This window comes from Falco punctatus (assembly GCF_963210335.1).
Source record: "Falco punctatus genome assembly, chromosome: 1".
NCBI lineage: Eukaryota > Metazoa > Chordata > Aves > Falconiformes > Falconidae > Falco > Falco punctatus.
Window position 1 is genome coordinate 75,442,320 of NC_137580.1, and position 17,426 is coordinate 75,459,745.

The 17,426-nt window shown below is 44.5% G+C and overlaps 1 protein-coding gene across 5 annotated transcripts in view; it reads left to right on the forward strand.

The window, feature by feature from the left end:
* The first annotated feature begins 345 nt into the window (after nt 1-345).
* Nucleotides 346-17,426, forward strand: part of FAM13A (family with sequence similarity 13 member A) — a 141,970-nt gene continuing 124,889 nt past the window's right edge. For 3 of the 5 annotated variants that reach the window (XM_080397311.1, XM_080397312.1, XM_080397313.1), the window contains exons 1-3: nt 346-7,490; nt 12,869-13,058; nt 15,877-16,086. In XM_080397311.1, coding sequence (XP_080253437.1) covers nt 7,119-7,490; nt 12,869-13,058; nt 15,877-16,086 — 772 coding nt within the window. In that variant the 5' untranslated portion in view covers nt 346-7,118. The remainder of the gene's footprint in view (nt 7,491-12,868; nt 13,059-15,876; nt 16,087-17,426) is intronic. The other 2 variants (XM_080397314.1, XM_080397315.1) reach the window with 2 other exon arrangements.

Genomic DNA, 17,426 nt, shown 5'->3' on the forward strand with positions numbered 1-17,426 from the left:
TGCTACTTGCACAGGGTTTCCAATGAAGTGCTGTGGGCTTGTTCCACTTTTTGGCACTCTGACTTTCCCATGACTCCACATTTCAGCTGTTGCCTTTGCTTCTAAGTTCTTTACAAAATGTCCCAGCAGCTGATGTTGGGTAAAACACACAACTCTCTGTAATGTTTGGACACAACATGCTGCGCTTTCCTGCTCTGGGTCAGTGTGACCGCATATGTCACCCAGCACCAATGGTTCTGCTGGCAATGCTCAGCTGGTTTCTTGTTGGTTTTGTAGCCCCCAAGATTCTTCATCCCAAACTGACAAAAAAAAATATTGGTTTGACAAATTAAACCGGGGGGGGGGGGGGAGGAAAAAAAGGAAAGAACTTTGGCAAAAGTATATCACTAAGGACAGAAAATACTTTCCTAAAAGCTAAGAACAAAGACACAAAAAAACATGGGAACAACCAAGTAGACTACCTCCAAAATAATACTGGATGCTTTTGATGTACGATGCACTGTGAGCAGGTAACATCATGTAATCATCTGTGTCGGTTCACACTATAATCTCCAGTAACTAGAAACTGGCTTAAGAGAGAAATGGTGTGCATACAGACTTCGTAACAAGGTTGTCTGTACAGCCTGAGCACACAAGCCTCAGTCAAGGTTTTGCCATGCAAACACAGGACTAGCCTTCAAGAAAAATGGACCTATTCCCTGTTCTGATCTTCACAGCAGCCCACACCTCTTAAGTCTTGTTTTACTTACCGCCCTGATCCAAAATTTACCAGCAGTCTATGAAATTAATGGACTTAAGCTCAGGTGTCCCCTGCTAAGATGGGGCTGAGGAGAAGATATTGTTCTTAAAGTAGGGCAAACAGATTTCCTAATTGAGTTGGCACAATCCTGGAATGGAGACCTTTTCTACGCCAACCAAAATAAGTCCTTAGAATGCAACTTTGCTGAGACTTTAGAAACAAGGATTGATTGATTGATTGATTTCATTTTGACAAAGAAAGGATTTTCCTTGGGCCTCTCTTATTGATGTGCAGGAGAACTGGAAGCAGAGAACCCGGTGTGAGCTTAGAAACTGCATGACAGCGGTTAGCGAGATGCCTCATGCATCCCTGCTGCTTGGCTGGTTGGGAAACCGGGGTTACCCGAGACCGCTAAAGCATTTTCTCTTGCTGCTTTGCAACCACTGTCTTTTGCCACGAGATGGGGACGTAAGCACGAGTTTAGGCCAGGTATGAACCTGCTGCTTCCCCTGCAGGACTGACTCTCCACGATCCTTTCCCACTCAGCGACCTCGTCTGGTTGCTGTTCTTTGGCACGTGCATGCTGACAAGATCCATTAATTCATAGACAATAGCTGGTGGACTGCTTTGCCGTTATGGAGGGATGCTTGGATCTGAAACAATTCTGTTTCTTATCTTTGCTGAAATTTAAACATCTCCGTGATGTAGTTGGCTGTAAATCATTTGAGCTCCTTGCATCTCCAGGTCAAATTTTAAGTTGTTGCAGCGATAGTAACAGGCAAACATCTTTCTAAAAATACCTATGTGAATATATGTCACTAAGTACAGACTAGTGAGCTAATGATTAGTCAGCTAATAGCTGACTATTGATACAGTCACCTGAATCAATTCTAAACTTACATAAGCTGTGCTTTTTTTTTTTTTCTGTTTTCAACTTTGACTTATCAAATACTCACAAATGTTCTGTTCCAAGTGGCCAAGAGAAGGAAGCCAGGCTACAATGTGGCTAGGGCAGGCCCTTGTCCTGCAGATCTGGTATTTAGCTGGCAGTGGTTGGCAGCTTGGCTGAAATGAGTAACAGGCTACACTTCATAACATAGCAAATGGGCAGCCATGAAAGGTTTTGGTAGAAAGTATTGTGTCACATATGTACTTATTTTCTTTATGTTGCTGTAAGGAAGCTTCTCATTCCTTCTGAGCTAAGGGCAAGTGTTGAGCATACTCAGCCATTCATTTAGCCAGCTTTTTCTTAGGCTTTGCACACATGCAGGCTGTTGAAAGGGACTTGAGCACCCAAAATCCCATCTTGTGTCATCCATTTTATGAGGTGATACATCCTTTCATCACCAGTTTGGGACCACTGGTATCTTTGTGAATAGCTTTAATCACTCTCACAGGTCTGCTCCAGGATGTGGGAGCTCTACCAAGATCAAATACTGCAGCACTTGGACAAAATTTGTGTTTATGGTTATTGGGAGGGGGAAGAAAAGCAAAGGAGAGGAGAGGAGGGGAAGAAAATGAAACTTTAAGTACCATAAACCTTAAAAATACACATACACCACACACCCCCAAACACTATATTAAAATGTAGGTACTGGACATTCTTCATTGTTTACCTACAATAAAAAATAATGTATTTATAAATCCTTTCTCTATTACCACTGATTATTTCTGGGCTTTCTTTTACAGTCCTGTTTATATGATGAAGTACTCATTCAGAGTATTCTACATTCAGAGAAATCCCATAAAGTCATGACTGCCTCCAACAAATACTGACATTTTCTAAAGAAAATTTTGTATAAATAAAGTGGGATGTCATAGATAACAAGATAAAGTTGAGCAGCAGAATAACATTATTCAGGCTTGATTAAACTGTAAATTGTGTTTCACGGGCAAGAATTTGGGGTTTTTACTTTACAATCATAATATGCGATCACAATATTTCATATCAGATTTCTTCTTCTCCGTACGTCCTTCCCTGCCTTGAGGGGCAAAGGTGCTGTGAAGACATTCAAAAGTCATCCTGCCGTTTCGTAGGGTTTACATTGCAAAAGAGCCACACAACAAAGGCCTGCCCAATCTTTCAGTGAAAGCCTCAAAAATGCTGGATTTAATTTTCTGTCTTGTATGTGCTGCCTGGTGGCTTTCAGTGTTTCTCCATTCAGACAATGCAATGAAGTGAAAACAAGCTCATTTCTAGTCACTTTCTCATTTTCATGCAGAAGTGCAAGGCAGCCATGTATTTGTTCACAAAAGCAAGCAAACAAACAAAACCATTTATATCAGTTTAATCTGTCTACATCAACAGCATCCTGGGGAAAGTCATCCTTTTGACTCCAAAACCCAGTGTATTTTGGTTGAGTGTTACTGAAGGGCTAGCACTATCATTACCAAGCAAAGGTAAGCAAGGCTGATCAAATTAGAGCCAGTGGGACAGAAGGCAGCATTTTGCCAGGCTGCTTGGAGAAGTTAGTTTATTTGTTTATTTATACTCATTTTGTGTCCTTTAGCACTGGCACCAGAGGGAGTGGGATGCAGGGCCCTGCTGCTATCCTGGGCTGCTGGCAGGTTGAGCCCAAGTGCCGGTATCATCACCAGTCTCTGAGGATATTTCTTTGTAGCGCAGGTGCAGGCTGTGTTACTGTGGAGTAAAATCCTCAGAAGCAGTTTGCTGTCGGGCAACTTGCCTTGCACTTGCATTTAGGCAGAAATTGTGTAACATGCTTTGTGCTTTTAGTCTCCCACATATGTTTAACAACTACTGTGATTTTTAGTATGACTTCATGCAGGCGTAGCGATTTGCCTGGGCAAAAGTTAATTGCTGTGATACAGTTTTGGTTTGGAGAGGGGAGTGACATTTCATGCTACAAGCTAGGAGCTGGGGTGACTCCTGTTCCTGGTACTTTATTGCTCTTTTAAAAAACCAGCTTTCCTGGATCATAACCTAAATTATCACACAGCCCTGCAATGGTATTGTTTCTGTGCACGGCAAAATTACTTAGATCGCCAAATCCTCATACGTCAAAACAGTTTTGCACAGACATGTTTAACTTTGTAATTAGGTAAACCTGAAGAAGCCTGGTATTAATTGAAATAATTTTGTAATTAGTTTGACTGTCTCAATCTCATTGATTCAGTAGGTTGGTAATCCCACTGCTTAAGTATAGGTTAATTTTGTACTCAGCTGTTTGATAGCTATTTCTTTTTCCTTGGTTCCTTATCCTTGGAGTTGTATTTTACTATGCTAAGTTAGTTCAGTAATACTTCACATAGATGTCTTGATCAAAATGAATCATATGCTTTTTATTGCATGCTTTTCTTTTGCCTTTTTTCTTTCTTTCTTTCTTTAAAAGTACCTTGTTATTGCTTTTTGGATGAGAAGTCCTGGTTAGTTACACAATGGTAGAGAAACATGTCAGCCAGATGCTTTGGCCTGGCAATTTCCAGCTGTACTTGCATGCTTCTTGATGCCTTGATTTGCCTCCTTCTCTTACCTGCAGCTGCCAGCTCTTACACTGTGCTCGTCACTGCAGTACGCCCCATGTTTAATTGGACTGGCCTCCTCATGAGTGCCCTGGAAGGTCACAGCAAGTGTCCTGTGGCTGGCTACTTGGGCTAGCCAGGACAGAACAGAGTAATGTTCAAGGATGTCAGAGCTGCAGTAGACATTTATTTCACAGCAGGCTGCTTTTATGCGGTCTGTTGTGAAATGAGTACTGAATTCTGATGTCACAGTGGAAACGATGAATAATAGTCAGGTTAAAGCAACATATTGCATAGCAGAGATAAAGGGATTATTCACAGAAATAGCGTGAGGAAGTTCCTTTGAACCCCAGCTGTTCTTTCCCTCTGGGAATGTTGTTTCAACATCTGAGATTAAATGCCTTATTTGTAAACAAGTGGAAGGGAAAAAAATGTAATTTTTTCCTTTCTTGATTCATTGCATGCTTTTATTAGTCTGTCCTTTGCAGTGTTTTTACATTACCTTTTAGCTGGTACGTGAAATTAAGAGTGTAGATGATGGACGTGTGTATCTCGGCCAGAGAATATATTCTGTTGGCCTCCATAAATACAGGCACGTTAAAAAGCCAGCGAGCACTTCTTGCACACAGATGACAGTGTGGCTGAGAGCTGTAGAAACAACTGTGTGACCAAGGGTCGGTAGGCATGGTGTGTCATAAAAGCGAGTGATCCTCAGCTCGTGGGTCTCATAGACTTTTCATCAGTCTTTCACAACGTGTTTGCTCTAATTTGAGCTCTCGTGGCTCTAGACGTATTTATGACAAGTTGTATGAATATTCATCCTGCAGTTGCACTGCCCATACAGTATAAAACTCCTTATGAGTAGAAAAGGGAAGAGACAGTGGTTTGATGCAACACCTTAGCCAGAGAACATGAAATAGCACAATGGGGATCTTATACAGAGGTGTGCTTTGTTGTTGGGTTTGGGGAGTTTTTTGTTTCTCTGTGATAGTCATGACTGCTTCTGATTTTTTGTTTTCTAAGGGGTTTTCTGAGTTGCTTACAGGAAAACAGTGCAGGTTTCCTGAGTAGGGTGCAACCTACAGTCAAACACCAGAGCACGTCTTGGCTGATTTCTGTGGTGCCAGAAGTACATGTGGGATGTTCCCTGTTCATCACACCTTTCTTTTGAACAGTCATCCTGAAGGGTGGTGGTTCACTGAAGGGAGAGGAGGAACCTCAGGATATATATAAAAAACACATCCCTGGGGAGGGTGGAAGGGGCAGGAAGGAATCTACTTAGTTCTAGAGTGGGGTTAAGAAAAAGTTCAGGTAAATCTTACCCTGCCCTGCACAGAGGACCCCACCCTGTGGGATCCTGATGAGGAAAAGTTAGGAGGAGACAAACACATTGAGGAAGTTTCAATGCGGTTCCCATTCTTTTGCCACACAGCAGATGAGTGTGCTGGCCTTCAGCTCTCTCATGACTTTAAGCAAGTACAGGAGTGTCTTTTCTAACACAAAGAAGTTACCAGCATGTCACAGCCCCAGATGCTCCAGTGACTTAACAGAACTATGACTTTCCTGGCTCTGATAAACAGCTGTGGTGGAAAAATACTGCATCCAGCCAGAGTACGGGCTCTGGGGCTGCTGCTGCTCGTGCTTGTCCTTTTTATAGAATGAGACTGTACCTGCTGCCTCTCAACATACATTTATAAAAGCCTTAATGCCATAGCTGCTGTTTGCTGTGGGTTCGTGTCTGAACTCTTCGCCCTCAGAGTCTCCAGAGAGTTGCAGTTTCTCATCATTCACCCTCCAGATTACAGTTTGAAGCATGCCATTGGGTTTTACTGTGAAGCTGCAATTAGGACTAAGAAGAAGAGAGCTGTGTGTGATTTATGCGAAAAGCATGTTAGAGGCTTACGGTAAAGAGAGGGATAGAGGAGGAGGAGGACGTTACATCAGCTCACTTTCAGAGTCCCATAGTGGACTTAAAAGGAAACACTAATCCATAGTCTTAACTTTCTGTTGTAAACTCGCAAACTGAGAAAGTACTTGTTTTTTGAGGTTAGACTAGCTGAGAGAGGAAAACAGAAACTGAGTAGGAAGGACATTCTGATTGCGGTACTTAATAAAAAATAAATTTTGAATGAAAATTCCAATCTGCAGGGTAGCATTTTCCCTCAAATGGAGAGACTGATAAAATCTTCTTCTTCCCTTTTTTCTACTTGGACAGATTTTCTTTTGTCCCTGTATGAGAGTCAGGTATTTCTGAGAGGCACTTTCCAAAGACCTTTGCTCCTACCATTGCTAATGCCCTGCTGAGCATTGGCTGCATACAGGCGGATACAGAAATACGCATGTGGTGCTATGTGCTTTTCTTCCACAAAAAAGGTTCAAACGTGTGAAACGCGCAACTCCACAGCTCTGTTCTGGAATGTGCTTTAAATTTCTAGGACAAATACTGCTTCCAGCCTGCAGCGACTGGGAGCGGGGTGCTGGGGGAACTAATTCCTCTTCCCACCATGACGTGACTGCTGGCAGTCGCTAGCTGTGTGGGTGCCCTCCCCCTCCCCTTTTCAGTTTAACCTTTCTGTTATTTCACCAACATAGCCCTACATGGAAAATCTCAGAGGGGTTATGTCTGCACTGCTTCACACTTTCTAATTTCGGGCCAAATATTGCACTGCGTCATGCTCTCCTGGGCCCCAGTGCGCCTGGCTGTGCCGTCAGAGGCTGCCCTGGCACAGGTGTTTGTTTTGCCTCGCTAACGTGACTCCCCGCCACGCTGGCCGGCTCTGTTAACCTTTAAGCATGTAGGGCCTAGAGCTGCTGGCGATTTTCACCACAGCCCCACTACTATTTCTTGGCCGATGGCCGGTTGTGCCGTGGCGCTTCCAGCGGCGGCCCGGTGCTGATGGCGGCCAGGCCCTCACACCCATGGCGCGTCCCCTCTCCCTGCTCGGCACCGAGCGGCAGCTGCCGGGGATGGCGGGGGGCCCGCCCGGGCCAGCCGCAGGGCCTGCCCCTCGTCCGCCATGACCCGGGGAGCCTCCGTGAGGGAGAGCCCTCCTCGCCGCGCCCCGCCGGCGGCTCCCGCGGGAGGGGCAGGGGGCAGGCCCCGCTCCCCCCGCAGGCCGCGGGGGCGGGCCGGCAGGGCGGGCGGCACCCCGGGGCCGGGCCTCCCGCCTGGCGGGTGCCGCTGGGCCCAGCGAAGGCGGGCGCCGAGGGCAGGCTGCGGGAGCCGGCCCCGCCGGCCGGCATGGGCGCCGGGGCGCTGGCCATACGCGTGAGTAGGGGCTGGGAGGGCGGCGGCGGCGCTCCTGGGCGAGCGGCCGCGGAGCGTGGCCGGGCCGCGGGGAGCGGGGGACGGCTGGCTACCGGCTGCTGCCTCCCTCCCGCCGGGGCCCCGTGTGAGGCGGGGGAAGAGAGCGGCCGGCCTCCGCCCGGGCCCGGTGCCCTCGCCTCATCCGGAGCGCTCTCCTCCCCTCTCGGCAGCTGCCTCTCCCTTGGGAGAGGTGAAGGCTGATGAAGGCCGTTCCAGGCTCCTTCTTTCTTTCTTTCTTTCTTTATTTCTCTTTTTCTCCATTTTTAAAGTCGGCAAGTAACTGCTCAGCATCGTTCCCAGTGTTGAGTTGAGGTGGTTGGATAGCTGGAAAATTGTGCCCCTGTGGCATATAAATAGCTTTTCTCAACTCCAGCCATGCCTGGGCGGCACTTTGCAGCGGCATTGTGCAGAGATGATTAAGTTGCTTTTTCCAGTGTTGGTGATCGCTAATGGTTGCATTAACATTTGGACAGATTTTCCCTGTGTAAAATCAGATCTTCCATCTGTAAGATCATACAGTGTGGAACTCCTTGTTTTGGAGCTGTTTTGTGGGTGGGATTTCATTTTTATTTTGCTTAGATGTATGTTTTGGATAACTCTGCGTAACTGTGTGTGTTGGAATGGAAGGGGCCAGGCCCTGTGAGGAGGACAGCCAGGGGAGGTGAGGAGACCTGATGATTCACTGCTGCTGTCAGTGACCCGCTGGGGTCCATGGAGCCTGGGGGTGGGTGAGGAGCCGACCCAGAGTTTATGGGTCAGGATCAAAGGGAGGGCAGGGACAGGTGACATTGCAGTGGGGGTCTGCTACAGGCCACCGGACTAGGAGGACCCAAGGGGATGAGGCCTTCTATAGGCAGGTGGGAGCAGCCGCATGTTCACAAGCCTTGGTCCTCCTAGGGGACTTCAGCCACCCCGATATCTTTTGCGGGGACAGCACAGCAGGGCATAGGCAACCCAGAAGGTTCCTGGAATGCATTGATTATGACTGCCTTCTCCAAGTAATAGAAGAACCAACAAGGAGAGGTGCTACGCTGAACCTTGTTCTCACCAGCAAGAAAGGGGCTGGTGGGTAATGTGAAGCTCAAGGACAGCCTTGGCTGCAGTGACCATGAAATGGTGGAGTTTGAGATCCTTAGGGCAGCGAGGAAGATGCACAGCAAGCTCATTTCCCTGGACCTCAGGAGAGCAGACTGGCCTCTTCAGGGATCTGCTTGGTAGAGTACCATGGGATAAAGCCCTGGAGGGAAGAGGCCCAGGAAAGCTGGTTAATATTCAAGGATCACCTCCTCCAAGCTCAGGAGGAATGAGTCCCAACAAAGACAAAGTTGGGCAAAAATGCCAAGAGGCCTGCATGGATGAACAAGGAGCTCCTGCAGAAAGTCAAACATAGAAAAGAAGCCTGTGGAGGATGGAAGCAAGGACAGGTAGCCTGGAAGGAATACAGAGAAGTTGTCCAATCAGGCAGGGATCACGTTAGGAAAGCTTAAGCTGTGGTAGAATTAAATCTGGCTAGGGACATCCAGGGTAACAAGAAAAGCTTCTACAAGTATATCAGTGGTAAAAGGAAGACTAGGGAAACCATGGGCCCTCTCCAGAAGGAAATGGGAGACCTGGTTACCTGGGACATGGACAAGGCTGAGGTACCAAATGACTTTTTTGCCTCAGTCTTCACCAGCAAGTGCTTCAGTCACACTGCCCAAGCCACAGAAGGCAAAGGCAGGGACTGGGAGAAGGAAGAACCACCCAGTGTAGGAGGAGATCTGGTTTGAGACCATCTAAGGAACCTGAAGGTGCACAGGTCCTTGGGACTGGAGAAGATGCATCTGCAGATCCTGAGGGAACTGGCTGTTAAAGTGGCTGAGCTACTATCCATCATATTTGAGAAGTTGTGGCAGTCTGGTAAAGACCCACTGACTGGAAAAGGCGGCCCCTTTTTTATAAGGAAGACCCGGGGGACTACAGGCCACTCAATCTCACTTCTGTGCCTGGCAAGATCGTGTGGCAGATGCTCCTGGAAACTGTGCTAAGGACATGGAAAATAAGGAGGTGATTGGTGACAGCCAGCATGGCTTCACTAAGAGCAAATCGTGCCTGACAAATTTGGTGGCCTTCTATGATGGGGTTACAGTGTTGATGGATGAGAGAAGAGCAACTGATGTCATCTAGCTGGACTTGTGCAAAGCATTTGACACAGTCCTGCACGACATCCTTGTCTCTAAACTGGAGAGATGTGGGTTTGACAGATGGACCACTTGGTGGATAAGAAATTGGCTGGATGGTTATACTCAAAGAGTTGTGGTCAATGGCTCGGTGTCCAAGTGGAGACTGGTGATGAGTGGTGTTCCTCAGGGGTCAGTACTGGGACCAGCGCTGTTCAACACCTTCATCAGCAACATGGACAGTGAGATTGAGTGCATGCTCAGCAAGTTTGCCAATGACACCAAACTGTGTGGTGTGGTCAACCTGCTGAAGGGAGGAGATGCCATCCAGGGTGACCTTGACAGCCTTGAAGTTGGGCCAGTGCAAATCTCATTAAGTTCAACAAGACCAAGCGCAAGGTCCTGCATATGAATCAAGGCAACCCCCAAGCACAGGCCGGGTGGGGAATGGATTGAGAGCAGCCCTGAGGAGGAAGACTTAGGGTGGTGATGGATGAGAAGCTCAACATGGCCCAACAACGTGCACTTGCAGCCCAGAAACTCAATTGAATCCTGGGCTGCCTCAGGAGAAGGGTGGCTAGCAGGTTGAGGGAGGTGATTCTGCTCTCCTGAGACCATACCTGGAGCACTGTGTCCAGCTCTGTGTCCCCCAACATAAAAAGGACATGGACCTGTTGGAGCAAGTCCAGACCAGAGCTATGAAGATAATCAGAGGGCTGGGGCACCTCTCCTATGAAGACAGGCTGAGAGAGTCGGGGTGGTTCAGTCTGGAGAACAAAAGGCTCTGAGGAGACCTTAGAGCAGCTGCCGGTGCCTAAAGGGGGCTACAGGAAAGCTGGAGAGGGACTTTTTACAAGGGCTTGTAGTGATAGGACAAGGGGGAACGGCTTTAAACTGAAAGTGGGGAGATTTAGATTCGATATTAGGAAGAAATTCTTTCCTGTGAGGGTGGTGAGGCACTGGAACAGGTTGCCCAGAGAAGCTGTGGATGCCCCATCCCTGGACGTGCTCAAGGCCAGGCTGGATGGGGCTTTGAGCAACCTGGTCTAGACAAAGATGTCCCTGCCCATGGCAGGGAGGTTGGAACTAGATGATTTTTAAGGTCCCTTTCCAACTCAAACCATTCTGTAATTCTATGAATTTTTTGTTCCTAGTTAGTGCATCCTCTCCAGATCCTGAAACAAGCTCAGAAATTTCATCTGCAGTGCCTGTGGGCACGGGAAATGTCTCTTGGTTCTCTTGCAAATTTAAATCATGAGTTTCCCCAAGTGAATCCCACTCCATGACTGAGGTTTTTGAATGCTGAGGCAGGAACAGGCTGGAAACCTGTAACTGAGCAAGATGGTGAGGCTAATTGGAGGCCTTAATTGGAAAAGCTCTCTGAGCATCACATCTGCTCAGAAACTGCTCAGAGGATTTTTGCTGTCTTCTGCATTTAACCCAGGCTACGTGATTTTTGCCTTGGCGTGTGTCTGCCTGGAGTGAAAATCATGTATTATTCATTTAATCCTGAATGGGAACATCTCTTTTTTTAAAAAGAAATTTGATATTTTAACAAGTCGGTCAAATTTTAGTTTCAAACAGAGGCGTGTACTGTTTATCATAAATATTTATAAAGTGGTCACAATAATACTGTGTTTGTTTATATATTTCCATTTCCTTTCACACATAATAAAACATATTAATACAAGTAACATCTGTCGTAAATATCAGGTAAGCTTTGCATAGGACCTGGGAGTATAGAACACAGTGTGCTCCAAATAGCTGTGTTTAATGGGAAAAACACAGCAGAGTGGGTGACATGAACTGCTGCATCCTTTTATATCTGAAAGGACAGTCATGCTTAACTGCAGCACTGATGCAGATGTTCATGTTGCTTACAGACTGTAGGAAAAGTGTCATCTCACAAATGAAGAGATTTCAAGGATTTGTTTAAAGATCCATATCTTGCTAAAATCTGTCTTACACAGTCAAGTGCCAAGACTTAGGCAAGAGTCTGAGCTCTTCTTTGTGTTACTGCACAATATTCCCTATGTGTAAGTTTTCTACTACCTGTCTGGTAATAAAACACAGTAAGGATTAGTTTATTTTTAAGCATCATGCTAGTGGTGAACTTCTTAAAAAAAAAAGATTGATCTCCATGGTAGGAGTGGCCCACGGTTCCTGCAATGGTGATGTCAGAAACGTGAGGAAATGAATCAATAAAAAAACTTACTTTTTCTTTTTTCCCCTAGTGAGGTTTTCTGAGTTGTATGTGTTTGTCCATATTAGTGAAATAATGCTTAGGTGTGTCTGGAAATCACAACTGTACTGGGTGATGCTGCTGCTCTGCCTTGAGCTGTGTTTCCAAGTGTGCAACACTGTGTGCAGATTTAGATTTCTGCCTATTATTGATTCTATAAATTAATCCTATATTAAGTTATTCCCTTGGATTTTATTGGCTATGCTGTCATGTTTTCTCTGTCACTGCAACTCAAAATGTGTGAGAATGTTGTGCCTGCAGAAGAACCTATGGGATGTATGCAATTAAGGGTTTATTGTGGAGTGGGTTTTCCACTCTCCTTATTATGTGTAATTAGATTGCATAGTCCCTTTCTAACCTTAAAACCTTGGTAATTAAATTTCAGGCTTAGCGGATACCAAGCATAACATAAGACTTTCCGTAAGGATCTCACCTGACAGTGGCCAAAAGTAATCCCTAGGGAGCAGCTTCTGGGAGAAGGGTGCAGTGAACTTTCCCCAGAGTACATAGTCTCCCAGACTCTGACAGGCATCCTGGAGACAACCTGAGCTAATGGTGGGATATTGGGATTTTTCATGTTCATGTTTGTCCAGTTGCTTTTGTAACCCATGTGAACTGCATGAGTTACAACAGCAGTCTCCTGCGATTCCCAAGTATTTGCTAATTTAGTAACAAGCTTGCATACATACGCATGTCTTTCTCCCTTATCTTAACCACAGACTACTTACACTCTTCTCCTGTTAGTTACTCTTCTAGTTTTTTCTCTGTTCTTTTTTATTTTCCTACTGCACAGAGATTTTACTGTGGATTAAAGGGAAGTAAGAACAAAACCTTATTCCAGAGCGTAGAAGCCAGTTTTGATGGCTGTGCATACACTGAGACTGCAACCTTCTGCAACAAATGTGACTCGTGCACTTTTTTTCCTCTGCTCCTTTAAGCAAAGCAAATCAACTGTGAGATTGAAGGAGGACATGAAAAAGATAGCTGTACTTCCACTGAACAAACAGAGGGACACGATCTGTCCGAAGGTGTTTGGTGTGAGTCTTCTGGAGCTCCAGCAGCAGGGACTGAGCAAGAACGGCATCCCAATAATTGTGTGGAATATAGTTGAGTACCTCACCCAGCATGGTAAGCTTGATGGAATCACTTTTGTTTAGTAGCGCTCTTTATGTACTTTGGAGGGAGGGATCCATATTTTTTGTTGTATAGGGGCTAAACAGGGTTGTGGCACTAACCACAGGCAAGTTATTCTTTTATGTCCTATTACACGTATAGTTATTACTGTGTGTGGTTTGCTGCTTTCTTTTTCTGCCTCCATTCTGAACTTGCTTTTTAGTAGGATGTTTATAAAGGTAAACTACAGTGTTATGAAGCAGCACACTCTCATAAACATACAGTTTATAAATTAGATGTTTCATTTGTGAAGGTAGGTGTAATTTTCTAGTTGCAAAACATTTGTCTTTTAACACTTTCTGACAGTAAGAAGACATATCTATCTATATACAGATATTCATGTGCATACACGCACACACCCATCAGAGAACATTACTGAATAGGAATATGTGTTCTTGCAGGTTTTCAGATATATTCCAGTTGTTATTAATTCCCCAAGGAAGCAGGTGTACAATTCTTAGTTTCTCTTTCATTCGTTTAATGGAACTTTAGTTCCTATTGTTAAAACATATCTCTTTGCAGAAATCTAGAGCACCATTGGTGCACAGATGTATTCTGTGGCAGTTGTTCAGCAATGGAAAAGATTTTGTGGAGGTAATTTCATCTTTTAAGAACCTGCATCTGGTTTTACACTAAGGTTTTTCTTTTAGCCCCTTGGTAATGATAATCCAGTTGCAGAACCTTAGATTCTATGTCTGTATCTTGATAGACCCTCAGAAGCTGGTAGATGCAAACATGAGTTTTTTGTTAGCTTGAATTAAGGTATAGTGCAAATTTAAAATGTGATCCTACCTTCACACAGCATCATCTTGCTTGATCTACTTCAACTTGCCTTGAAGTGGTCTGCTAGAACACCAAAAGAGCAAGGATGGAAAAAGTTTTTGCATCATTTAGGGGTCAATTAAATCCAGAAGCTGATAAGCACCTTTGACCACTCTTGTGGGCTGTGCTGTGTTCTATAAAAAGATCTGAATCCCTCATGACTGTGTCCCAAATATGAACTAAACAGGCAAAGTCCTCTACTGTGCAGAAAGATTAACTAGGCTTCTGAATGCCAAGGTGATTATCCAGCCCCAGTACAGGCAGAATCCATTCTTTTTCTCAGAAGTGCAAGCAAGATTTCAAAGATGCTCCCTCACATGGGGAGTTCTTGAAACGGGTGTCCTTAGCTTGCATAAAGTTTGTTTTGTGAATTAATGGTGAAGTTAACTGTGAAGACATTTTTAACAGAGGCCTAGGTAAGAATTCAAACTATTTGGAGGCAGAGTGTTCTGTGAATAATGGTTACCGTTTGTTCGGTGTTGTCTTAAAACTTCTATTCAGAGAAGTTGTTTTAATACACATTGTATGGCTTTTTAAAGCCAGAACATTTCAGAGTCTCTCTTCCAGCTCATGAGAAACTGACTACCCATTTGAAAAAGCTGAGCTGACTGTTGGGCAGCTACATCCTTGAACTAAATTTGCATGAAGAGGCCTGTTTTCAAATTCATAGGTGAAGCCAAGTTTTGCTATGCTGAATTTAGGAGTATAATATGTTCTAGCCTTTAGTTCCATAAATGACTGAGGAAGAGAAAAGGAAGTTTTATCTGTGTGGGGACTATGTCCTTTGCTCGCTTAGTGCTGCAGAAATGAAAATATTTTTTGTTTTCTGCTGCCCTCAAGATGGCAGTACAGCATGCAACATAAGAATGCGTTTTGCTGTGATTACAGGCATATAAGATCTGTAAGCAGTATCTGATATTAATTAAATAAAATGCTTCAGTGGTTGCCCATTTTTTTCCCTTTACTACATAGTTTGTCTCCTGGTCCAATAAAAGAGATTATTTCTCTCTGCAAACTCTGCTGCATCAGTATCGGTTTCTTGGACTGGAGGTGTTCTGTCAGACTGCTGTTTCGTGATGTCTACTCTGAACTGATCAAAACCATATATAATTTGATACTTTTAGTGTTACACTTCTGAAGAAGAATAAGCAGGTCGTGAGACGCGGTATTAGAAAAGGCAGAGTGTTTAAGGTGAAAGTGTTCTAAGAAAAATTGATTTACTGGGTTCAGTTTTTGGCACTCCACTGAAGGTTTTGTATCTCAGCATATGTCTAGAAAGTGATGTTTGATACAATATGATTCATCTGGCTTCCTCTGTGGAAACCTTTCTGCATCTCCTTCACTGCATGTGAAGTGTCTGGCCTGAAGTCATCGATACCTTTTTTTCATTGTGAAATACTTTGGGCTTTGTGCTGTCCAAAATACACATTTGCTTGCTGAGATTTTCTGCTGTCATAAAGTTGCAGCACTCACGATGGAGTTAGTGCTGCAATCAGCACGTATTCAGATGTTTTTGCTTTGTGATGGTCACAGGTAAGAAGCTGTCACCCTAAAACGTGAAGCTGGAAGTAGTCACGTGTGTGAATTTGGCAGAGTCCCATTCAAGATGATGGGCTACTTGCAAAAGTGAAACAACAGAACTGTTTTGTAGAGCCTGGATCCTTTTCTGTTGAAATATACCAATGCAAAATGTGCCTGTCTCAATTGATTTCTGTAAGGTGTGAGGTTACAGCAATGCCACTGAGTTTTGTGGGTTCTTAAAGAGTATCCCAGGCCTCAAGATCTGGTTGTTAGTATTTGCTAATTATCATAATCCAATTATTTGACTAGAGGAGGTTTCTGGGGGGAAAATAGTATTTTTTAAAAAACTGTGTTGTATTCATTGTTGTTTCATCATGTCACTGGGGATGTCTTAGTTCAGTTCAATCTCATACGCAATATATGATTACAGGTATGACACAGGAAGGCCTCTTCAGGGTAAATGGCAGCATGAAAATGGTAGAACAGTTGCGTCTGCAATACGAGCGTGGAGAAGAGGTGGAACTTGTTAAAGATGGTGATGTGTACTCAGCAGCCAGTCTGTTGAAATTATTTTTGAGAGAGTTGCCAGATGGGATTATCACCTCTGCCTTACATCCCAGGTTCATTGAGCTTTACCAGGGTAAGTGAGAGGTTGAATCTCCATCCTTCAATGTGCTTTCTTTCTGGGTAATTGGTTATGCAGTAAGCATAACCAGTCCTCTCTGTTTCTTACTTTACCTGCTTCGTTCTGTATTTCCTTTGACTTCAGCTCTCACCTGCTCCCAGAGTGCTCCCAGATGTGGAGTTCTGTTACAAGAGACAGAAAATTGTTTCTTATGTGTTCAGTAAAGTCTGGACTATTTATGAATTTCTAATCCAGTTAAATCTGCTGAACATAAACTGAAATGATCAGCTGGTTTCTTTTGGACAAGCTTGTAGACAATAGCTGCAGTCTCTTTATAACACAGTGCTTCTGTTTAGCTAGAGTGGTTTCTGGCAATTTCATTCCAATGGACTCAGGAAAGTTCCAACAACTTCATCTGCTGATTAAATTGAATATCCATTGGGCCCAAAGCACACATTGTCTAAGTTTCTGCTTCTCATTAAGTTATTGCCCATCAAAAAATGAGCCAGTTTGCAAGTAACAGCTAACATTTAACTTCTATTCTGCATCATAGCACACAACTTGGAAGACTTCTGTTTTTCTTTCTTTTTTCTTTCTCTCTGCCCCCCAACCCCTTCAAGTGATTGATCAGTCATAAAAAAGAACATCAGTTCTGCTTTGGAAAGCTGAAACTTGCACAACTGTCTGTCAAATGATTTCTCAATCTAATTCATCTGTATCAGACAGTCAGTGGTATTAGTGGAATAGGGGATTGGTCCTGTTCCCTAAGCATATGTCAGTGGCAGTTCTTTTCTCTTGCTGCAGGTAGTTGATGCGTCTTCTTCCTGTCTTCTTAAGAAGCTGCAGAGTGGGTGGGTAAAGGTTACTAGAGATCTGCTCTTTACAGCAGAGCAGCAAATGTGATGGCATGATGCAGAGGAGGAACGTGCGTTCTGACATGCATCCCTAGTGGAGGATGGTACAAAGTCCTCGCTCTCTTGTCCGGAGGTCTTGCTTCAGCTTTTCTTGCCTGCAGTGGAGGTGAAGTTTAGTCATAGCCTGGAGGATGGAGAACATGACTATGTGTTTTCTTTCTTCCCTGTTTGGGGTGGTACAGATTTTTGAGGCTGCAGTAGAGAAGAACTCAGTGCCTTCCCTTAAGTGCAGACATTTCAGCTGTAATCAGGTTGTGTGCGGGCTGTGTAAAATAAATTCCTCGTTCAGTAAAGTTGTCTGAGGCCCAAGGATAGGGTTCAGGAAATGTTGTGTAGGAAGATGCCATTGTTTTAGAAAGTCCCTTTTTTCTGGTCATCGTTGTGCTTTTGTTTGGGTCTTTTAGACTTCACCGGGTCTGACTCATGATCTGTGTGTATTGT